Source organism: Lepisma saccharinum, chromosome 1 (genome assembly GCF_977018435.1).
Source record: "Lepisma saccharinum chromosome 1, izLepSacc3.1, whole genome shotgun sequence".
In the NCBI taxonomy this organism is placed as follows: Eukaryota; Metazoa; Arthropoda; class Insecta; order Zygentoma; family Lepismatidae; genus Lepisma; species Lepisma saccharinum.
Window position 1 is genome coordinate 91,284,241 of NC_139229.1, and position 26,077 is coordinate 91,310,317.

General features: G+C 37.4%; 1 protein-coding gene across 1 annotated transcript in view; it reads right to left on the reverse strand.

Annotated features, from left to right (window-relative positions):
- Positions 1–6,965: 6,965 nt before the first annotated feature.
- Positions 6,966–26,077, reverse strand: part of kn (EBF transcription factor knot) — a 311,766-nt gene continuing 292,654 nt past the window's right edge. Inside the window, exon 14 of the mRNA XM_083134627.1 lies at positions 6,966–10,621. Coding sequence (XP_082990753.1) covers positions 10,515–10,621 — 107 coding nt within the window. The 3' untranslated portion in view covers positions 6,966–10,514. The remainder of the gene's footprint in view (positions 10,622–26,077) is intronic.

The window sequence follows — 26,077 nt, forward strand, 5'->3', positions numbered from 1 at the left end:
ATTTTACTTTTCTTTCCAAATTAATGCCATTTCGTGACTGCAAATCACTCCACAAATATAACTGTTTCCATCAATTCACTTACCGCCTTTCTAGAGAAACAAATCTACACAATATATTCCAAAAACTAACTAAGCCGCATTACTTTCATAACAAAATTAACACCTGGGTCGATCGCACTGCCATCTACTTGTCATCGTCTCGGGGAACCAGTTTCTTGGGTCGTTTTCCACACTACGTTATTCAAGGCGCTGTAGTTAGGCCTAATTATAAAATTGTTATAATTAACGTGTTATTATTATTTATTAAAGAATGGATCACAATTGATGCATCATAAACAATAAGGGAAATATGATCTTCCGTTGTCAAAAAGAATTAATTATTATAATCTCGGTATGACTTACACAGTGTTTCTCGTTCCTTCTGATCACCTTTGGTGTTAGTCCTACGCTGCAGTTGAGGAGTGCCAGAAGTATCAGAAGAACCAATCTTCTTGAGAACACTATTCTTCACCAACCGTTTATAAATCTCCCAGAAAACCTTACCCGCGTATCAGAAGACATACAACGCGAGATTTACCCGGTGGAGGCACATTGTGGTTCAGACCCCACTTCAAACTGAAGTTCCAGTCCTAATTAGCCTTCCTGTGCACAAAGTGGACTTAAAACACCCAACTCAAACAATCAGTAAAGAAAAAACAACGCGAGATTTCTCTTTTGAGTTTGTGTCAAGATGCAGGAATTTAAATTCTTGTTGCAATTCCGTATTGAAAGTCCATGTACGCATCTTGGCCGTGCTTATTCACTGCTCTACAAATAACGAAACACACACAAAACAAAACAATATCTTTATTTTACCATGAAATGTCTGAAATTTAGACTTGGTTTTCGAGATAACTCCTAGACTTTTGTAAAACGAGACAAATAGTGGCTTTTTAATAATTTTTCATACATGTGTGTGTGCGTGCGTGCGTGTTACTTACTGTTTAAAGTATATAATCTGAAAGACCTTAAACGAGTCTCCACTGACAATCAAACCTAGTTACCTTTCATTACCAACCTATTAGGCATTACACATCTCCAATGGCATCCACATTGTCGCGATTAACAAATCAATCGGGCTCATGAACTCCACCAGCACAATGCAGTGTGACCAATATTTAGCCAGAACGTCAGACAGGCGATTATGGGAAACTAAAAGTTGGGCATAAACGTGATCCAATGTGACCGTAACGTTGTAATGAAAGTGTCACTGGTTAGACTCCCGGTAGCGAGACAGTAACTTCTATTTTAGCTATAAACTGTTTTTATATTTACTTTACGTCGCTCTTCGGCTTCTTAAGGCTAATCACGACCATTGCATGAATGATTAGGCAAAAAAGTCAAAGTTTAAGTTTGTTTCATGCTAGGATTGACTAATCGTGACTGGACATGCAGTTTAAAATGGAATCCGAGCTACCATGTGCCTCCACCGGGTATCGAACCCGGGACCCCTACGTACAGTACGTGCCTAAATTACAGTACTTTACCTGTTTTTTTAGTGTGCGGATAACTGACGTTACGGATATTTGACGTGCAGATAAAGGACGTTCTACTCTATTTAGAAGTTTCTACTTTAAAAAATGACAATCGGGGTTATTTTAAAGGGCTTTTCATTTACCATTCTGGTCATTCCCGAGTTCTTCACTGCTTTTATTAAAAAATGTAGATTTTTTCAATATTTCGGAGAGTACTTTAGCCCCATCAGCCCCCCTCTGCGTTCGCCAGTGAACATCGTCTAACCTAACATTCCTAACTACGTAAAAATGACAAACTTTAATAAATGTAACATTCCTAACGATAGCTTCGTTTCTATTTTGCTTTCATAAGTTTTCAGTCCTTCGTGTTAGACTTGCTTTATTTTATAATACATTTCAATGTAAAATAATTAATATTTATCGAAAATTGATTGACTTTTGTCATTAATATTTCGTGTTTATGAAGCGGTAAGCAATGATCCGTCGGGTGTGGTTTTAGTGCCATATTCAATTCCGCGAAGCCTTCGGGTTGTGGTGCTTCAAGGCTAAGGAAACATAGGTATTTCACTTCACAATAACACATCTCCGCGAACTAAAAACAACGGAGAACGTTCATGAACAACATAATCTTCATAGACCATGCACAATTTGGCACTTTTTAGTGGGAGTACAGACGGTAAAGTGTACCGGCCTAGAACTTTCGATGGTGAAATCATAAGTCGACCACTTCAACTGCAGTGGTAATCTCGAATGACCGGCTTTTGTGTAAAACTGATCTTAAATCAGTGGCACAACTACTGTACAGGGAGGGGGGAGAAATTGCCCCACAACGTTGGACGGAAACAGATTCTAGGGGGGCAAACATTGAAGTAAAGAAAAACATGGCTAGTTGAATCTAAGAGTAGCAGGACAAAATGATACTCCAGATGGAATTAATTTTCATATACTTCTTGCGTTTTTCTTCCAGGCGGCCAAGAACACCTGCAGGGGGAGCACAGAGGGGCAATTGTCCTCCTTCGATTTCAAATTTTATGCAAATAAAAATTCATTTCGTAAAATGTTCTTGCTCGCTTCGCTCGCAATGCCTGCTTTTCGTAGTTTTATCAACTACAGAGCCGTAGGTAGCGGGCGACGGGAGTCATCCCTGGGCGCCGAACGATCTAAATAAGAAAAAGTTGTAAAGGAGAGGATGACATGGCGCCCAGTGAAATTATTTGCGCCCAATTAAATCAATATTGTTTTTAGTTTGCAAAAGTTGGATCTAAAACTATTGTTGTCCGCTTCGCTCGCTACATGATATTTTTTCCGTAATGCATTCTAAATTACTAGAGAGAGAGGTAAGGCCAAATATGTCATTCAGACTTGCTGCTGAACAGTTTTGTTATAAATGTATGAACAATTGTTCATACAAGGAGCATACACATATGAGAGATAATTTATATATTATTTGCTGTGGGTTTGTTATGAAGTGGATGAATTGATTATGTAATGTATTTAAATAATATATATGTATTAAAGAAGCCTTGAATACGGGCCCAATTTAGTGTTAACATGTTGCATATGTATTTTCTTATTTTATATCTCTCCATGTTGCATAGGCCTACCTGTAAAACATATGTTCTACATGAAAGTTTCACATGTCATATGTACAAAAGGAATTATATTAGTCATTCTTGTCTTTCTTGATTTGCTTTATTTTACTTCGCTTTTTGTGCCAATTTTGGCTAATTTGCGAAGATGAGGATGAGTGATGACATGATAAAATTTATGAATGGACACTCACAAACATCGATGCCAGGCCGGGTTTCGAACCGGGGACCCCTAGCGTCGTAGCGCGATTTGCTAACCAGTCCGCCACGTAGGCCGGCATTTTTGTCTTACAGTTTGTGTGCTTGTTTTTCATTATTAGCTAATGTGAAATTGAACGTGTTGAAAAAAAATTGGAAAAAATTCTGATAATTATATAATAATTATTATTATTATTGGCACGTTTATCCTCCTGGTACTTGCCCCCCCCCACAAAAATTCGTGGTTGCGCCCCTGTCTTAAGCCAACCTTTATGTATATTTAGTACAATAAACTACTACACATGATTGCAATTGATGCGTAAATATTAACTTACCTTCTCGAAGCTGTCAAACATATCCAGTCGTCTTGTTTACACGTCGTCCTCCCGTCGAATGCACTGGTTGCACAACACTATTCCACGCTGTACAATCAAAATACAGCTTCACTTCTTCAAATAATAGATTCAATAGTTTCACCTTTATACACAATCCAATTTACAATACACTTGTACGTACGGTGGCAACTGACATTACGGCGAACACATGAAACGAGGCCTTGGTTGAACAAATTACTCACGCTCAGCAACAACGTTTCACGTCATAGCTTCCAAACTTGTCTGTGCTTGTTCGTGACAATGCCACTAGCGCTCTCTTCATTCTCATTAAACAGGCTTAAACCAAACCCTTGCAACTTGACTTTTCCTATGAAAGGCTTACAGCAAAGCTCGCTTTATGGACTAGCTATTTAAGATTGAATCATTTGATAACGTCAACAATGTCACAAAGATAAAAACATTGCCATTGTAAAAGAGGAACACCATTATTTCGCTGCAAGGTAAAAGTCTGTTGCAGGTTTTAGAAACGACGAGATAACGGTTACAGAAAGCTTACACTGGGATTGGGGAGGAGAGGTTTTGCCCTTGCACATTTTTGAATAAACATGGAATTAAATCATTCACTTGCAAAACGTCATAAACTTTTCAGACGTTTCTCAGGGGAGAAGAAAGAAATAAATAAAACGAAAGCTATAGACGTTACATCGTCACTGCTCCGTAATAATGCAAATTATTATGCACAAACGACGTGCTACAACATAAATTGCACCGGATCATTGGCCACAAGATACGATCGTAGATTAACATCTTGTACTAAAATAAAAGAAAATTGGAAATGTCTGTACCGCTCTCTAGGCAGTATATGTAGGAAACCTCCTGCATAATTTAGAGTAGAACACCTCATCTTCCCAGATTTTGTTTTTCCCGTTAAGACAATTGCAAGCGTTGTAGTGTCTATTAGTACACTACACCAATTACGTACGTATGTACGCCAAAAGACATTATGTGGAAACATTGTACGAATACTTACAAAACGTTTACTTACAAATTAAGGCCAATTGCCGTACATATTTAAATGAAAACTATTTAAGGAATGTATTATTTATAGGAATGCAAAACTAGGTAAAGCTATGTTAACAACAAAACAAATAGAAGTATATTTTTAATTTTTTTATGAAAAAATAATAAAAAAGCTCGTTAAGTGAGTGACTTTCGATCTCGCCAATGAAGTTACCAGGTCCAGACCTGAAAAGGGGTGCTCTTTATGGTCCGTTCACCAATTTCATCTAATCACCACACAGCCGCCTCGGAGAGATTATTTAAAAGTGACAAGAAGCGAACATAAATAGCAGAAATACAAATATAAATTGAGTGTTAATGGAGATTTAGAGCAACAATATCTGTTCGTTCCTTATAATTCGTAGACCTCAAAAAAAACTTACGTTGAGTGACAGTTTGAGTTTGAGTTTTCGTGTTTAGTCTACTTTATGCACAGATAGGCTAATCAGGACTGGACCTACAGTTTAAAGTTGGGTCCCAACCTATGTGCCTCCACTACACAACGTACCCGGTACTTCTTGATTACAAGGCGGCGACATTACGACATTACCCTTCACCATTGGGGTAGGGGCGGCTGCAAGCGGGGTTCAAGTTTACAATTATCTAGACAGGAAGGAAATCGAAGTGTCTCGGGTTTGATTCACGAAGGTGACACATTTCATTTGTTCGGGATCCCCCTTAAGCCGTAAGACTGGTCGCAATTAGTCTATGTGCGCATAACATTCCTTAAAACAAACTTGATAATTGTTTAAGAAGGTGGAAGGGTAGATCTAATGAGTCTACATCTACAGACGCCCGTAACTTTATATTAAGCACGATGATTACGACTGAGCTGGTATTGCAATGGACATTTGCACCATTCTAATAGAGATTCAGCAATCGACCAGTTTATATAAGTTATTTAGCGTTCCTTCTGTACCTCTGAGGGAGCTTTCAGACCGAAGTAACAAGCGACAGTATCACTTGGAAACCAGACTTCAGAAATAAATGCAGCCTTTCGTAATGAAAGCTACACGCGTCGCTTGGACTTGGCCGTTTTCTCAATAGCGTGCATCCTGCCGCCTTGGTCTATTGGTAACGCATGCGCTCGTGGGTGCTTCTGTACAGATCGGCTGGGGTCCGGTCGCTTGTAATTTCGCTGTGAAACGCCCGTGTCAATTGTGGTGCGTCGCTTTCTACTTCGGTCTGAAAGCTTCCTATAAGTTACTCCTAGCTCTTTTCCAGTATTACGACGGGTGCTCTATACTCTGGCAAGGGGAGCGGGGAAACAAACAATCCAGCACGATAAGCAACACAACAGCCTGTAGAACAAAGTGTACGTAGTAGTTCCTCCCCTCGACGTCGTAACTCTCGGCGCCACCGCTGTTGTCTGGTTGGTCTGCTGCGTATTCTCCGCTCCACACTTCCCTTGCCAGTACATAGAGCGTTCGCCGTAAGAGCAGAAAATACCTATAGCGACAAAGACATTGAGTGCTAATGATGGGACAAAACTCTATATCTTATGTTATCATATCATCACTCATCCTTCGAAATTAGCCAAACTGTGGCAGAAAAACGAGTTAAATTAAACCAAATCTATGAATCGAATTCAGAATACCTGGCGTAGGACAACAATACGCCAATAACCTAGGAAAAAACACTCCCACTACCTTGTAAACATCCAATAGATTAGTAGTCTCTGGGTGTGTCTATCTTGTATAATCTAGTCAATTCCTCTAACTATATAAAGTCAAGAATAAGACTATAACCAAAACCACAACCTTCCTGCTACAAGGTTCAAATAAAATATTCAAAGATGTCGCGATATGGTTACAAATAAATTTGACAGAAAAAATTCACATAATTGATTTCTTTGCACAATTCACAATTAATATTAAATTCAGTTTCATACAGAGGTGTTAAATGGTACTACCCCCACAGTTTTAATAGTTTGATTATCATAATTAAAAATACTTCTAAATATGGAAAAGTTATAATACCTTGCATTGATAAAGGGCTATTGCAGTTCAAAGAAAACTACGGTATTTTCATCAAAAAATTTTTAATAATGTACATCCATATTTTAATAAATTTAAGAAAAACATTTAGCTGAGGATGCGTAATGAATCAATGAACAATATAATAATTTAATAATTTACTATTATGCTGTTTGGCAAAAATACTTACATAAGATCGAAATTGAAATATATATATATATATATATTTATATTCATATATATATAGATTGTAATTGCATTTCTTTACATATACAGAATTACAATTGTCTTTGGATATAAAGGAAAGGCAATATTGATATTTTCATCGTTAAAGCAAATATTTTTAACAATGGTGTTCTAAATGGAGAATGAAGTGTTGTGTCTATGACGTCAAAGTATTAAAAAAAATAACTATCAGTGTTTATACCCTTAATATTATGTTTCTTCTCCTTCTAACAGTTTTTCTTAAATATCACTAAAGGAAGGTCATTTCAAAAAAATAATTCCATTAGTGTTGGGAAAAATGGAAGATTATTTTTAACCAATTGGATTTTTGAGGTTGATTTTTTTTCTTTTAAGAAGAAATGGACTATGTTACATGTGTTGGGGCTAAAAACAGAAATGATATTGCTTTTTATTTTTTCATATTAACCAAACACTATGGAGAGAATTCATATAAAACTTTCTATACATATTCCATTTGTTTTACGTAATGACTAATAAGATTTGTAAGGCTAAACAAAACATAATTTCTAGTGCAGATTTCGTTTGAAAAAAAATCATGGATTTGTGTTTATACTAAAAATTAAAAATCTCTTACACGAGAAGATACGTATTGATTAAGTATATAGCATGTTTATAATCTCTCTGCCGTGATACTTTTGTATTCTAAAATGGTAAGAAACAATGTAAGATCGTATACATGATATATGCACTCTCCTTCGAGTGTATAGCGAGGGAAAAGTCATATTTTCGTTTAGAGTTTCAAAGAGCAATATGATTAATGTGAACAATATGGATGTTGTGTTTCATCTTTGTGAGCACAAAAATATTCTGAAATTTGTAGAAACTTCTTCAGAAAGTTCCTATATTTTAGTAATGTTCTGTTCCCTTTATATTAGTGTCAAATAAGCTTAATAATGTACAATGTAAGGACGTTATCGAATAAGTTTCGAGACAGACATTATTATAATTTAACGCAAAGTAAAGCAAGTTAATTAAACTGCTAGTCTGATAGCCTATATAGTTCGTCGAAGATAAATTGCTTTAATTTCACTTATTCAGTGCAATATATTATGGACTTGTCATGTTGAAATGCCCCTATAATAGAATTTATTTGTTATGGCTGTCACCAAGGTGGATACATTGAAGATGGGCCTATTCGGCCAGATGACGTCACATGGAGGTAGGTCGACTTTCTGAAGCCTAATAACAATTTAATGCAATTAGTTTACTACGCATTCTTCCAATTTACGTTCAATTATCATTATAAAATCTTAATTTAAATTGAAAACAAAAACAGCACCACAGAAAGTTGGAATACAAAATTCGTCAACGAATAGTGATACAGCAATGTTGCAATATGTAGGTGTTAACACCTGAATACGTCGTTATATCGAAACAACACGCATATAATATCAGTCTACGAATTAAACATTTCGCTTTTTGGGGGAGATGCCATTCTTTGCCAGATTCATGTGTGTAAACAGGATATATTATAAACATATTATTTTCATTGCCATCTTGAAGATGGATATTCAATGGATATTATTGTTAATATGATTATTATTAACAATAATTGCAACAAAATAATCATTCACTGCTGTTATGAACTTTATATTTTTCACGAATTATTGATCTATTAGCCATGTTTTTTTTCACTATTATTTATAGTGTAATAAAATTACCCCTGGTAGAGATAAAAGTAACTTCTATTTGCCAGGGCTATTGTGTGCTATTGGGTAGGATACTTGACACGCTTGTTCATTAGCACGAAAAAATATATGAGAATTACCCTAAGCAGAAGACTATAAATGGGTTTATTATTTGTGATGAAGATACTTAGGAAATAAGCATTTCTGCATGCAATTTCCTGCGTTCACTAGAGAAATTTTTGATATATCCATATTGCAACACTACTGCAAAGATTTCCCTATTAGTTTTCATGGATAAGCAATAAGATGTTACCACGAAACAACAGGTCGGGGAGTTCCACCTTAGGTTGTGGCATACATATTTTATCCAATCGACGAAATTAAAATCTAATATATTCAAGTATTGGGCGCTATTCTGTGGACACAGTGTGTACTGCTCATAAGTCTGATTATTTTTAGAATTGATGCTATGTTATGTACTTTAAAAACTTATTGTAAAACAGAAATACATTAAATATAAATTTTCTCCTATCACAATTTGTGGATGATGTCTTTGAAACTCTAAAGAACATATGTATGTTATGGGATACATGTTTGCATGTGTGTTGCTTGTCCGATACATGTCTTGCTTCAAAGATACTCACATTCATTCAACATACAGGCTACTCTAGGGGAGTTTTTTTTTTACACAAGAAGAAAAAATGTGATTGTTCTTCTCATATGTTTGGTATACTAAAACAGTAGAAGAAAAGATTTTCTTAGTTCGTATATCCATTTCCGGTAAGATTGCCTTTCCAATGTGTTACCATCCCACAGGAATGTTCCATGCCTTGCACAACTTTGTACACTAAAGTTCACAAACACTATATATATATTTATACTTTTTGTACCTTCACAATTGCATTTTCCCCACTTGTCGTACACAATTTATTCACAAAATATACAAAACTAGCACTTGTATTGATTTCTTGTATATATCTTCTACTTTATCGATTCTTTAGTAAACTTGAAGTCCCAGCTGAAAACGATATGTATTTTTACACTTGAGTTACGTAATAAAAGGTAGGATTCAAGGTCAAATGTAATGCTATTTTAGAATGGTACTGGCTCTTCTACATACGGTTTTGTGAAATTAAGTTTCACGCTATTGTATCTTAGGAATGAATTACGGCGTATTCATTTCTTTAGTTGCTTTCAATATTCCTTGTAATTGTTTAATAAAGTCACTGCATGGTACAATATGTAGAACTTAACATAAACTACACAATCAGTTGCCGATAACGTTTTTGTCAACAACAGAATTCATTCCAGAGATACAACCGCATGAAACTTTAAGGAGTATTGAAACTTGGTTGTAATAAAAGCACCTTTCAAGAAATTAACAAACAGAAAAATATAACAATACACAATACATTTGAGAGGATTCTGATAAAGGCTGTGTCCCCTTACAATCGGGCGAGTGCTGAACTTGATTAAGGGCATTATGCAGTCACCAATTGACCTTCTACGTATGTTGTAAGAAGACTTATATGAAAAGAAAACTCACCTAGTTTGTAGGAATAGACGTTATTCCAACAGTTTAGACTAGACTGAGAGCCCAATTGTTAACACAGCTATAAACAATACCAACAAAAAATGCCACTATCTTTGGCTTGATTGTTTAGGTTCTGTAATCACTAGAATATTCACTAATTGATCTTCACAACGCGACACACTCGGTCACTGATATGAGTTCAACGAACACACTTGAGATCCACACTTCCGCAAGCCAGAATAATAAAAGAACATCATAAAATGTCGTTTTTGCTTCAAACTAATATATTTTCAAGGTTTCATTCTGAGGAGAAATACGATTTTTTTTTTTTTGTCGAGCAGATATCTGTGCATCAGAGTACGTCGTCGCTTTTCGTCGGGTTCACTTCCACACTTAAAAACGATAAGCAGTTTGTTGTACTAAACAATCCCTGTGTTACTTGGTAGATGACACCAAAGGGCTGCCGTATGGTTGGGAGTTACACGTCGGCAAAGCAAAGGGGTTCATGGTCGCAAAGGGAGATGATACCAGACTTCCAACTCCTGGAAAGAAAAAGAAGATAATCTTGTTTAGACCTGTGATACGATTGACTTGAAAATGTGCAAGGGCAAAATTAGAACAAGCGATAATGTACATGTAACGCGCAACGTTGCCAACAGCTCAGCACGTCAAAAACTGTACACATTTCTTATGGATTGTACTTTTATCTCCTGGACAGAACACGTGCATTTTAGTGTATTTTTACACAAGAGAGAGGTTGCTATTGAGCTTGAATTCGAAAAAAATACATAAATCTACAACGTGAACTACACAGGCAACCTTTCATTTGTTATCAGAAAAAAATATATAGATTTTAAATTGTAGAGTATACATAGCTTCGAAATATTTGGAAAGCTTTGTTTTCTTTGACGACTTTTGCACCATATATGCTAATCTTTTAACAATTAAAACTCATAAAACTGATTTTTTTTAGTAACTCTTTCACTTTGTCTGTGGCTAGGACTGGGATGCATTTTCACATGAAATAAGAAAATGAAATTCAATAGAGATCTTTAAGAGTAGATTAATAAGAAGTTATATGGAATGATGCTACATACTTCTTGTATGTATATTATATTTGTCATGGCCAGCTATGTATGTATGTATGTATGTATGTATGTATGTATGTATATTTTGTGTATGTCTTCAAATTCCTATTTTTTTACTGTCGTTTGTCTGATGTGAAAGGTGTATGTGTGTTCACTATTTTTCTATGTTTATATGTGAATTAAATTATGAATGTATATTGTATTATGAACTGTTTGTATAATATGGTTGAGTGTAAGAAAAGGCATGAGTCTAAATCTCCGCCATACAAAATAAGAGGTAAATAAATAAATACTTAAATAAATTTCATACAAGCAGGGATGCCCGCAGAAAAGGATAATGGTGCAGATCGCGGCATAAAAATTGAGGGGATTTTTCCCTTAAATTAATATAGTATTCAAGGTGTAAATATATCTAAAATATATGTAAAAAAAGTTTACACATTGACACCATGCTGCAACATGTGCGATGAGGCAGGGAGAGGGATGAATCAGAATATGTGTCCTTACTAATTCATTTACTTTAGCTGGTTCCAAGTCACTTTTGATACAAGGTGCACCATATTTAATCCGTTAGATGAAGAAAAGGAAGAATTTAGGGAAGCAGATCAAGTAAAGTGTTCAGTAAAGCTAAAAAAAAGGGAGTTTCAGTAATATGATAGAAGTAGACAAATTTTATGGGGATTATGACATGATCTGGGGGGACGCGCCATTGGGAGTGATGGAGGGAGACCCCTGCATAGGGGGATGTAGGAACTACATGTTACATACTTGACAAGCGCCCTTTTCCTCTCACACGCGCCTTGACTTGAAGAAGCAAGAGAGTACGTTAACGGCACTGGCGTACGCAGAGGGGGGGCTGAAGGGCTACAGCCCTATACGAAATTTTGAGAAAATCAACAATTTCAAATAAAAGCAGTGAAGATCTCGGGAGAAACCAGAGTGGTAAATGCAAAGCTCCCTTTCCATTTTGGAAGAGGAAAGTTCTAAAAATTTGAAATATCTTATTGTGTATGCAACCCCACCTATTAAGCTTCTATCTACTATCCACCTTCACAATTCCAACCCCTCGCGGAAAAAATCCTGCGTACGCCAGTGGTCCACGGTACCAGAAACGTGTTGCCGGAGCAAACAACGGTACTAATTTGCATTAATAACACCAGTGAAAGAAGACACACACCAAGTGCCGCATTCCAAAGCAACAAACGAAGCCAGGTTGCATTACAAATGCAAGATTCACTTTTCTCACGCTGTGCCGTTACGGTTAAATTAATACTTCTTCTTCGGGTGCGTGTTTTCTTGTTTGACAAAGGAACCGTAGGAAAAGATTACGGTCTTAATTATGCACTAGACGTGTGCACAAGATCAAACGAGACTCTTCCCAAAGTTGCATGAAATGTTAATCCACTCGGTTAGCGTTAAGGACAATGTAAAGAAAGCACAATAGGGGGAGCTTTTCAAAGTGAAAAGAAGCTTCGCTAATCTGTGGATACGGAAATAAGAGGCAACTCCTTTAACAGGTAAGGAAACATTGCATCATTTAGTAGCAAGAACAGCATACGTATGTCTTTCGACGAGTGTAATGTGGATGTTCAATAAAGCCCGCCGAGTACAACCAAGACCAAATTTAGTTTTGCGGCCAGGGTGCGAAATCCTGGAGGGGACATGGGAGGATATCCCCCACCAACAATCTTGACTTCAAAAATACCCCCCCCCCACCAAACATTTTCAGGGGAGGGAGACTTCTTGTTATAACAACAATATAAGAAATTAGTTTTGACTTCCAATATACTTTACTAAGGATAATATCGAAAAAGTACACACAGTAGTGTGGTTCTTAGTGTTGACTGCTTTCTTCATCTCTCTTTCAAGAGACAGTTAACAGATCCACACCAATAACAACATATCTACGTACAATAAATGTAAAACAAATGCAACACAAATGATACCATGAAATGTAATTGATTAATGGTAATGAAAGAAACAATTGAACAAAAAATTAAACATGATAAAACTGTTAAAATTATTTCGTATTTATTGAAATAAGTTCGCTGCTTTACAAATATATTATATATATATATAAAAGTAATAAATAATTCCTTTATACATTTAATAATAATGTGTTATTGAAGATTTAGTAATTTACTTTTATATTGAATAACATTATAAATATGTATATCATATAGCCTAATAATTTATTAGTTGTGTGTGTGCGTGTAATAAGATTTCCTCCCCCACCAGACTTCAATGATTTCACAACCGCCCTATTCCACACGCGTACGCAGGGGGAACTAATGGGGCTACAGCCCCTCCCGAAATTTTGAGAAAATATAAACTTTCAAATAAATATCAGTTAAGAACTCGATATATAGGTCTAAAGCGAAAGGCTGAACTGCACCCCCCCACACACACACTTAAATTGACCTACGATTACCATTTTTGTTTACGAGTACAATTTAGCAGCGTCTAAACTATACATTAAATATTTTAATGCGTACCCCGTCCCCCTGGAAAAAAGCTAGGTGATATCCCCACCTTTACAATTCCAATCCCTCCCGGAAAAAAAATCATTCGTACAACAGTATCCGACCCAGATTATTTTCGGTAATTCTTTTGTTTTTTACGTACCTTAATTTCCAAAATATTGTGTTTACAATGAATTTTAATTTTTGTCAGATTTCTAATTTTTGAATTATAGGAATTTATCTATAAAAGTAGGTAGTACCTAACCTAAACTCAAAGCCCGGATCCCATCGACATTCCATTTTCAAATTTTATACGGTTATTGAGTAATAGTGTATACATGGTATGCATATATTTTTGGAAAAATCTTAAAAATCCAAATTTTGATTAAAGCACCTTCAAAATTTTCCCCCCGTCATAAAAACGGCTCTTTAAAACCTTTCCAATGGCATCTGAATCATTCCTATAGGCAGCGGCGGCTCAAGGGGTAGAGCCGCCGTGCCATGGCACTACCCTCAGAAGAAATTCATACGTCGCCAAGTAAAGTTAAATGAATACATTGATAGTTTACAGACAAGGAAATTCGAATCTTGCAATCGGTCAAGCTGACGTGACGACCTCCCCAACCTCCTCACTGCATCGGCAGCTGTTTCGTTCGTACCCTCGCGAGGCAACAGTCCGTGCCGCGGAAGAGCTGGCCTGATCATGGACCTAACCAAGTTGACACACGTGCAGAGGGTTGAAGAAGTCTCAGCGAGGAACATTTCCACCATGAGCCGAGAACAAAGTGGCAGGGGGCGGGGTTAGCCCATAAGAAACCGTGCCAGTCTTAGCCTGGCCTGGCGAGGGAACTTTCGCAGTGTTGACACGACACAGTTGCCACCTTCAGAAAAAAGTCGCTAAATACGACTGGTTTGTAAGACCCGTTGGGGAAGTAATTTCTACCTACTTTTGGAGAAACGAAACTAACATATTTCCAAAGTTAAATGAACATTTTTGATAATAGATAGATGCACCAAGAGGGCCATCCAGACTTTTTAAAAAATATCCTATGATGATGCGAGTTTCCTTTGGCATTTCGACAATTTCTTTTCATAACAAAGATATTTTCAACCTCCAGTTATACTACGTGTGCATGGGGGAGGAGAAGGTGATATAATATGTTTTTCCTTTCCTCTTGTAATTGTTATATTTTTAGGGAAGTTTCCTGTAGTGTATAAAGATAGGTTAGTGAGTGAAGTTGAATCGGATTAGTACGTTATTACTTAAACACATGTTGTTTTCCACGTCACCAAACGAGGACAAACATCTTGGCTAGTGGCGCAACCTCAAGGAGGGGGCGGGGGGGCATTGCGGAGGGTTTTTTTCTATTTACTTGATCACGTTGCCACTACCCATCATAGTTGCCGCCGGTCGCCACTGCCTATAGGTGCCATGAATTTAACAAGTTGGTAAAAAAATGGTCGAAATCGCACATGTTCTACCTCTATAATTTTGGAAATAACAAAATACATGGATCTCCAACTTTGCATACGTTCTTACCTTCCAGTATACCAAATTTCAAATGAATCAAAAAATGTAAAGTAGAGGACCTTGTTGATTTCAGATGGGATGACCCACATAATAGAGAATAAATCCTAGACAAGGAAATTTTGTATAAAAGGGTATGTTTGACCTTTTGAAAGTTGTCACTAGTCCGAAGTTATAGCATAATATCGAATTATGTGAGATGACTGCATGTGTCCGGAAAGGGGGGCAAGGGGAGACCATGCCCCCATGATAAAATGAATTTCAACCTAAAAGTATATATTTTACACATATATTTTCATTTTAGTCACAGTAATGACTATCAGTTATTATAAGGGCGTTGTAGGAAAATGGTAACTTCAAACTGAAGGAGTGTTTTCGATTGATTCATTGAGTTGGTGTTTTAAGTCCACTTTATGCACAGTAAGGCTAATCGGGACTGGACCTACAGTTTAAAGTGGGATCCGAACCAGTATGTGTTCCCACCGGGTATCGAATAGTGTTTTTGATTGTTTGAATCAGGTTATTTTACGTCGCTTTAAGCCACTTTTGGCTAATCACGACGAGGGAGTGTTTTTGAGGGGGCAATGCTATTATGGGGGAAATTTCTGCCACCGTCCTGAAAAAATTCTGCGGACATCCATGGATGAGGGCAGTGGCTGCAATTGGTTTCCAAAATTGGGGGGCAGTGAAAAAATTTGGGGGGAAGGCAACTGCCCCCCTCGGCTCCCCCCCAATCGCCGCCACTGGATGTGTGTGCTCTTGTACATTGCACCGGCATTTTATAACGCATGGCTACGTTTTGAAAAAACTTTTTGGTTTATTGAGTTTTTGCTTTAAGTCCACTGGATGCACAGATAGGCTAATGGGGATTTGGCCTACAGTTTAAAGTGCAATACGAACCACTATGTGCCTCCACCGGGTATCGAACGCGACATTTTGAAAAGAATGTGACCTCCTTTCCAGAAAACGCGAGTGCACTCGGAGCAAAACAATCTATTGGAAACGGATCCACATCACATCAGCTTGGAGATAGTGTGATCAATCAAGAAGCAACAAACATATGGCTTAAGACAGCAAATCTCTGTCATGGAAAAAAAGGAATTTGAGGTAGATGTGGGAGATAAATTCGTACCAACTCTAGGCTGCAGAAGATTATACTCTTGACAGAATGCATGCGAGGTGAAAGTACAAGAAATGCATAGAAGAACATATGACAGCAGAGCAAGGCTTGTGAATTCTTTCGCATTCTGACATATGGAGCCAGGTGATCAAGTACGAGGTGTATGCATATGATGGTACTAAGACGACATAGACAGACCTCTTATAATGGAGACTAGTGGATATTGAAAAAAAAATACCTTAATTCTATTTCGGGAGTCTGTGGAGCAATGCAGCGCATAACGGCAGAGAAGGGGAGAAAGTTAGTCGGAGGAGCAAAGCAGTGCGCTGGTAGCTGCGGCCGCGTTTCCCCCTTCCATGCATTGACTTTCCCTCTCACGAGTCCATTTGTTGAGCCCTCTCGATTCACTACTTGCGCAGAGGACTTGCTTTCGTTCGATAACTTCAGAGATTCCCTGAACAGTGTGTAGACCAAATTTACTTCACTTGGCGGTATCTTCCGACATACCAAACCATATGTACGTGATTATTTATAAAGAAGTCATGTATTTTATTTATAGTAGTTGCAAATTAAATCCGTTAGTGACAATCGAAAACCCTACTGCGAGGCTGCCCGTTTTTTGAGGGCCTGTATTTGTGTAATTTTTAATTTATATTTTATATATATATATATATATATATATATATATATATATATACACACACACACACACACACACACACACACACACACGAATCTCATTAACTCTCAATGGTACTCTTGCTTCCCACAAATGTCCGTGACTGTACAAAAACTTAAAACTAACAACTTTGTAACACAACCAACCGAACCGTGAAATATTTGATAAATCTGATTCTTCCAGTTAATACTGCGATAATTAATTCCCACTATTGAGTACCAGATTTAGCTTTGAGGAATATATTTTAAAAGTGAAATCAAACGGAAAATTGAGTACGAAAAAGTGACCTACGCACCTTCCGGTATTCCCATATTTCCTCTCAGTAATAATAACTTCATGAAAGTATGTTACATAGTGCACACTGTGATAGAAACTATGTATTTCCATTACTACATATTATTCTAACTAAATTTTACTATTGCGCTCTTTTTATGAATGTGCGGCAAAATAGCTGCCGATATGTACTCGTCGAAACAAGGAAAAGATATATATATATATATACACACACACACATACACAATCGGAGTTGGGTAACCTAACAGTGCACACTCTGTTTCGAGAACCGTCTTTTATTCTGCACATAGTTTTCCGGGCGTCTATGGGTCCTAGTTCATACTTTGGAATTTCGTAACGAGCTACACTGACAAACTTCTGGCAAATCTTAACACACTTTTGAATTTGTGCTGCCACCTGGGATGCTTATTGACAACTAGTTCACACACTCTATATGGCATTTTCCTACTATCTGGGGAACCTTTCCAGCATTAACTGAATTTCATACAATGGCATTATTTCATAATTTTCTGTTGGTTTTCCGGATGAGGTTTTTATTTCTGGGACCCCCAAGGAAAGTTCTCCGAGATCAAATTTGATTCCCCGGTGTAAAGGTGTGTATTTTAACAAAGTATTCTAACAATCCTTGGCGGATTGGTTATTACAGCGCGCTACGACGCCAGCGGCTCGAATCGCGGCCTGTGCATGTGTTTTCTTGGTGAGGATCCCTTCATCAATGTCATCACTCATCCTCATCGTCGCGATTTTCCAAAAAGCGACGCTAAATAACAGAACTCGAATGAAATCAAATATATTAACAAAGTTCCCCTAAACGACTGACAACTCGCAGACATACTGTTACTATACTAATTTTATTTCATGTAATTACTTATGATTTTGATGCTAAAATGTTCTAAGTAATATGAAAACATAGTATACTGAGCTACTATATTTACTAGTTTCTTTCAATCAAGAACACATCGCACATATAAATATTGATATTCACCCCCATTCTTACCCCTAAAGTGCGAATTCTGACGCCACCGATGAACAGTGTGCGAATTAACGGGAGGGATGCCGGGGATATCCCCCGCCCCACAAAAATGTATCTCTTGGAAAGGAAAAAAAATCATCCTTGTTAGGGATGTTTCATCCCTCTCAAAGAAAATTAGATTGAAACCGTATAGTATACCAATTCTTAACTGTGTAACACAAACGATTGAAAAATCATTGGTGTCTATTAATGGTCCAGTCATCAAATATTTCCCCTGCCGAAAAGTATGCAGGCTTGTGGATTAGAGGAGGACATCATTCTGCAACTGACCAACCTCACCGAGCCGGGACAACAGCAAGCTATTTTCCATTTAAGTGTTATGGCAGAGTGCTGATATTTTAATTACATGTATTAAAGTGTTCACAACAAACTTCTAGATTAGGTAAGTTAGATGGACATTAAGTAAGAACTTGGAAATAGAAATTTGGCCAAGTTTTCGGTGCCACGGTGTTCAAATTTACATACCCAAAAAAATCTACCTCCCGAAAAGAAATTACAAACACGCCTGAGAGTGGGCGTCCCCCCCCCCCCCCAAATCTCAATTCGCTCATGAATACAAAGCGTTGACGTTCTCAGCAGACTGCTGGCGAGGGTTGATTTATTAGTGCAATTCATACATTGACTTCTATAATAATATTATCGTAGGCCGTATATGCTTTCTGCTATGCTGTGACGTTGGTGAGTAGATTAAAGAACAAAAATGGCCGACTTGAATCTGAGAAGAATGAATACAGAGTCCAGCGACTTCTTCGAACACGCCATCATTCGCCTGGTGATGCCTGACAGTAATCGCAACTTCCAGGAGAATACACCAAATGGCACGAATCCTAAGTCGAATTAATCCGTTGCAAATCTCGAATTATGCAATATACTCAAGCGAATTACACTGTTTGACGTCAATGCCTGAGATGTTTTTTTTTTATTTTATCAAAGACTGGGTATAAAGAGATGATTGAGAATCGGGTCAAAAGCCCTGTGTAGGTGAAATACAATCACATGCACAGTCACTGATGTATTCAAATCTATCTGATTGCAAGAAAGTCTAATTTGTTTCATTCAGTGAAGCCGATATTGTTTTGTCATTTTGTTTATTTTGTTCCGCTCTTTTGCTTATCTATACTAATCGGGATGACGAGCGTGAATGACGAAAGAGATGAGATGATAAAAAAGAGCAATGATTAGCTTGCATTGTTACTTTGACGTTATCCATTGTTGAGATCCCTTCTAGTAGTCTAGGACTTCGTTTCGAGAGAACAATTTCTGCTATTGGACATTATATCCCAATCAATAAAGGTTTCATGCTGGGAATAATTCCACAAAATCTGAACTTTGGTCACTTGTTAGAACACTACTAGGGGTGCAAAATCCCAAAAGTCCCCGCCCCTCCTCCTCCAACGCCCCCCAGACCTCAGATTCGTAGGCTCTTAGTTCCTGACCTATATCTCCGTGACTAATGGTCATAGGCAGATAGTTTTCTAGTCTTAATCCGCATTAGATGGGCTACAAAAAAGGTTCTGTTTGATTTTTCGCTAATGTCAGTGGTTTTGCCGTTTAAAAAAATAATTTAAAAAAATGTAATTTCCTTAGTATCTTTTCAAAGTTTTTATCTTGTAACTTTTGAATAAAGTAAGTGACAGCAAATTGCTTGGAATAAAAGTTGTAGCCTAATTTATAATCTTTAAAACTATATAACATTTAGTGCACTTTTAATGAAAAGTATGTCATAAAATGTGTCTCCAAATGGAGGATAGTTCCAAAAAGCGTGTCTACTATACCACAGTCCGAATAATTGACCTTTTGATAAAAGCAGAAACCTTGGTAGGATTAATTGTTATACCTCTAAGATATGTTCAGTCTATTAGTCAATCGCTATCTGCGTTCTACCGGCCATCGTCTTGAAAAGGGCTCGATATATTTGATAGTTTTTGATTTGATATATCACTGGAACGGTGGCATCTCTCAAAGTCCGTTTTTTCTCAGAAATACTACAAATAGCGAAAACTTTCATAATAAATAATAGTGACTGTATGAAACGCTTGGAGGAAATATGGAAATTCCTCACATATAGTTGAATTCAGTTTCGTTTGGCAAAAATGGTGAGCCAGAAATCTTTGTGTGCTTATATATATTATTGTGCCGAGTAGGATTTTGATTTGCCCTTTTTGCAAGGGCTGCGAGTTCTACAATTTCATGGTCGACTTAATACTCAATGCATGCCGAATCGTCATACACGTGATACGTGACAAGTGGCACTCATACTTAAGACTTCGCGTTGGCAGCCCATTGACATTGGCGATACAGTATCACTGCGTAAACAAATTTGCGATAAAATTATCACCTGACCTAATAAGAGTGTCCCATTTTGCTTGAAGCAATAAAAAACAATTGCGAAAACATTTGCTGAATTACATTGGAAACGCAATCGATACGCATATATCGCTATATGTAAATGGTACGGCATTGTCGTTAACTTCTTGCAATGTATTTATCGATTTTTCGAATAGAAGAAATATACAGTAAAACCTGGTTAATACGGACTAATGGGAGGGATAAGTTGACCTGTTTAACGAAAGTCCGGATTAACTGAAATAACTCCGTTTGTAGCAACAAAACACGTTTATTATGGTGTACACTATACAGTACAGTACAAAGTGTGCGGGAAACAGAATTTCATCAGTGGTTGAATGCCTTTTCTTTGGGAAGTTTTCTTGTTGACTTCCAGCCACATTTAAAACCTTCCATTCTGTTTTTTTTTTTTTTGCCTGTTCGGATTAAGCGAATTACGGCTTATCGGGGTCCGGATTAACGAGATTTTACTGTATTTCAAACTCGGACAAGCGTTAAATATCTAGAAAAGTCGAAATACAACGAACAAGACTACGAATTTTCTATTGTTTTTGTACCACACAATAATAAAATTTTGATCACAACGAGAAATCGTGGTAAGAAAAATATATTTTTTATTCGGAGTAACTGGAGATATGCTCTCAGATGACAATGAATCACCTCATATTGTACCCGTCCTCAAATATGGCGAATGTATTTTTTAATTTATATCGCTTTTCTGCGTCTCTAGTTTAGACAATGAAGATGAGTGATGATTAGCTGAAATCTATAAAGGGGGGAAAATTTTAAAAAAATGAAATACCCACGTCTAGCTCCAACCCAAAGGTTTTTGGTGACAACGCGCCTGGTGTGGGTCACACAGCTTCCATCAAACGTTACCTAACCACATGTGCAGTATAACCTAAGTGGGATTGTAGGTTAGGAGCACCAGGTTTAGATATCTTAGCTTTTTGGCATTTGTTGGAAGTTGAGTGTGCCCCGCACTACTATCAGATTAAAAATTATAGATACTCGAGTTTATACTCGAATTAACAATTAACCAGTAGACCTACATAAAAAAGAGTTACATCAAAATTTAGCTTATTCAATTCTGCGTTAATCTATCCCAACCATTTTTTTTTTCGAGTAGACCTTATACTTTTTTTTGTCGTGAGAACAAAGAAAACAGGGCCGGTTTTTTTGAGTCTTGCAAACGATCAATCTCTTTGAAATTCTGTAAATAAAAAACGGTGGAAAGATCATCTTCTGGGCACAATCTGGGTAATTTCGAGCGATCGCGTTTAGAACATGAAAATTTAGTGTAAGTTGCATGTAACTAGTGTGTGAAATTTTCTTCGCTCTTCTCATTATTACTGTATACAGGGACATTCTGGCTACAACTTCCAGGAAACGGTAGAACTGTATTTAGTTATCAATATTGTGACATTAAGAACAACAGGATACTAAAGAAGAACAATGAACTAACAGAGCTACAACGGTTCCATCTATTAGGAACAAATGTAATCAAACGATAAGCAGTTGAGAGCTACTTTTTCGTTCACTATCTCGAAGCCGCTTTGCCCATAAATGCGCATGCGTCAACCCATCGAACCAATGAGAGGGTTGTACTAACTGTCCCACAGTAACCACACTTAAGAAAGTGGACAGTGGCAACTGCTAGTCCACAGACCTCTAAAGAACCCCACTTTTTGTTCTTAAAACTCGGCAGGCGGCAACAAGATAGCAAACGAAACTACCTAATGTTTCTTTGAAAAGAAAAACTTGAAAGGCTTACTAACATTGCACAGTTAGGTGTTGCCATCCTGCCGACTGTACTCCGCCGTGGGCATTCATAGGGGTGTAAGGAGGTGGACTGGGCAAAGCCGGGCGCATCACGGGTGCAAAGGCACTTTTCTGTTTTCCCGCCAGGTGGCCGAACTGATACTGAGAAGTGCTATATGCGTTAGGCGATAAAACTAGAATAAGAAAAAAACAAACAAAAATAAATAAAAAGGTCATCTCTTCTTTTTGTTAAACAAAGCTTTTTTGCGCATGCTACTTCTGGAACTACTCTAGCAACCGTTTAACAATAAATTAGCTATTAACTCTAAAATTAACGAAAACCAAGAGAAAATGAAGTTATTTTACGGAGTAACCAAGAGAAAATGAAGTTATTTTACGGAGTGAGACAATGCGCATTACAAGCTCGACCAAGAAAAGAAACCCCCCTCTGGCGCTATCGTCGACTTTCCGACAGTAAGGGAGCGAAGATAGCGTTGACGATGCAATCAGATGCTTACCCTGCAATCGTGCCCCTGCGTTGCCAAAATGTGCGGCATTCTTCAATACATCGTGGTTACCTTTATTCATCATGAAGAGGAAAACCGTACACAGCGAAAGCAGAGACTATTGTTGAAGTTTTTGACAATTAAGAAAGATAGGGTAAGTTATACGCATGGCAACACGGGGGCATTCGGACACAATAGGGGGAAGGGCAAGCGAGAGGAGAAAACAAAATGACTGTCCACATTAGCTCGCGAGGATTTTCTCAACTTGGTGAAGCTGTAACAAATTAAGTTCTATTAGATACGAATCCTAACATTTCACTTCTTTTTTGTGCAAGAGTTGAGAGCATGAAAAATGCATTTTGTAAATTCACCTCGAAATGTCTTCGTTATTCTTGGAACACACGTTAAAGGTTAGGTTTTCGCAATTTTAAGCAATTTACTAATCATTCAACGGATTTTAAGAAGTTATATGGAAAGGAAATCATGTCAGTATTTATGAATAATTATGAAACAAATTTAATTTGTATTTTTTATATCTTTTGCATCTCTCTGCTAATCGTAACGATGAACGATGATTAGTTGAAATTGATGAAGAAGCACAAACTTGCAGCAAGTCGACTACCCATGTCGCTTAAATTTAATTGAATTGCAATTACTAATTTTACAATCAATTTTTAAATAATAAAACTAAAGAGGAATAACGTAAATACTGACAAATGATGGAACATGTTTTGCTTGAGGATTTCACCAATCCAACGCAGACTTGTGCGGCCTGTCATGCCACTACGGTGTGAAACGCTGCTCTTGATCGGCTCGTTCCCAAGCGAGTGCCGCTTGTCGCTTAGGTTTGAAATCTCTATTACTCGTTGCTACTAGCAACTTGCCGCTACCGAGCCTATTACATGTTGCCGCCAACAGGGCAGTCGAGAGCGTAGAAATGTCAACAGTCGCTTCAAGGCATCACAATAGACACTTAATCCGATTAACATGTACGAAAATCACAACCACAGAAATTTCCAGAAATACATATATCCGGAAAGAAAAATGCAACTGCACTATTCCAACGCGTAGAAGGTCGCTACTGTGCTAATTAACCGAATCCGCAATATTATGAATTAGGAGATCTAATGCCGACCACCTAAATATCATAATAATTTTCACATTCGTAGAAATGTTACTAGGAAAAGAACGCTGCAAAGAAAATCATTAAGCTAGTTAGACGAATCTTGGCGTCCACGTTGCCACCAGCGCCCCTAGCGGATTTCATCCGTCTCGCTGTGTCCAAATGGCACAAGAACTGTTAATAAAAAGAAGAGATGTTGAAAACGTGAATAATGACGTCCCCTGTCTACTTGAATATTACATTTCCAGCAATACTCCACGTGTAAAAAGAGCCAACAGTATGACCAGGGGCGGCGCCAGAAATTTTCGACCGGGTGGGCAGAAGCTCCTTATTGACAGATTAAGGTGGACAGTATAAATGTAATAACATATATTTGTAATGTAAGACGTATGTATCCCCCTCTCTCTTACACTCCCGATTTTCTTCTTACTTCTTTTTCCTTTCCTTTTCTTGTTTTCCTCTTTATTCGTTTCTAATCTATTGTCACATCTTATTCCATTTCCTTTCGCTTTGTCTCTGATGGACACAATTATTTCAAGGAAGTGTTTACCATGCACAGCCATACCCCAGCCATACATTCTAATCACATTCTTTCATGCATGTTAATACAGTGAAATAAATGTGAATTAGGTTTAAGCTTGTGTTGCAAATACAAGGCACATACTTGATTTTATGTATTCGGCGACAATGATAGAAAGTGCGATGGTAGACAATCGTGAAGCTTCTCGTAATTGAAATGCACGTTCCTGAGCATAGTATTTTCATCGTATGAGTTTTTGACTGAAAGAGTTTTCTTACTCCTTGGGGGTCACTTTTCTTAGCTTACAAGGTTTGTACAACTGAGAAATCTACCTGAATGTTTGTAGTAGAGGCGATTGGGTGCCAACATTTGAGGCGCAATGACAATATACTTTTTCTTGGTAGCAAAGACTTAGCATACAGAGGCCATAGTGCGGGGACAAAAAGTGGCAAAATGTGGCTGGGTAACTGCATCCCCCACTTCCCGCTCCTCCTAATCGCCGCCACTGAATGTTTGGATTAAAATGAACGTCTTATTAGGAATGATTTAAAACACACGGAAAACAAATTCTTTGTTCATTGTCCATGAAATATTCCTAGGCTAATGAAAGGCAATTTTGACAAAATATCACTCATAAATAATAAACAAGTAAGATTTGAAAAATCTGTTCAGAATTGAAGAGATTTTATTAACTAAGTTGCTATTCGTTTTCTGAACTGTCATGTTACTCATGCGGGAGAAGCAATACACGCATGGTTACATAAACATATTTTTTGAGGTAACAAAATTATTTAGTACAAAAGGAATTCATCGAAGTTGATCACCGTGCCAGTAATAATTAATCTATTTTTCATAGATGACTTGGGTTGTATGGCGTGACCATTTCGAACACACTAGAATGTCAACCTCTATCATGTGCAGCATACCCTGGAAACTATATTCTTTCAGGGCAACGAGCCCCTGGCACTTGGAACCACTGTCAAAATAATCATTTATGAGGGTTTGTATTTTAACCTTATCGTCGTCACTATCAAAATTAGCAGAAAAATGATTTTAAATAAAACAAATCAACCATAACTTACTGTTTCAATTGCACAGCGTTTCATTAGTGGATCAAGGCAGCTAATTCCGTGAACAATGACGTTGCTTTCCGAAAGTCTCAAATATTTGTCTCAGACAATCACCCTCTTAAAATGGGCGCATCTTCTGTGGTGATAAAATGCCACGTTTGGTGCGAGTTCTTTCTGTATATTTTTCCCCAATGACATAACGTGTCGCATTATAATGAAGAGGTCCTGTGTTCGACTCCCCCCTCCTCTGGTGGGAGCACAATGCACACTGGTTCGGACTACACGTTAAACTGTAAGTTTAGTCCCGATTAGCCTATCTAAGCATAAAAGTGGGCTTAAAAATAAACTAACAAAATCGTCTTCTGGATACTTCGTGACATAACTTTTTTTCTTTACTTCAGCTGCATCTACAGATTCTGTTGATATTTTCGGTTGATTAATGTGGCAAAATTTATTTGTGGGACGAGG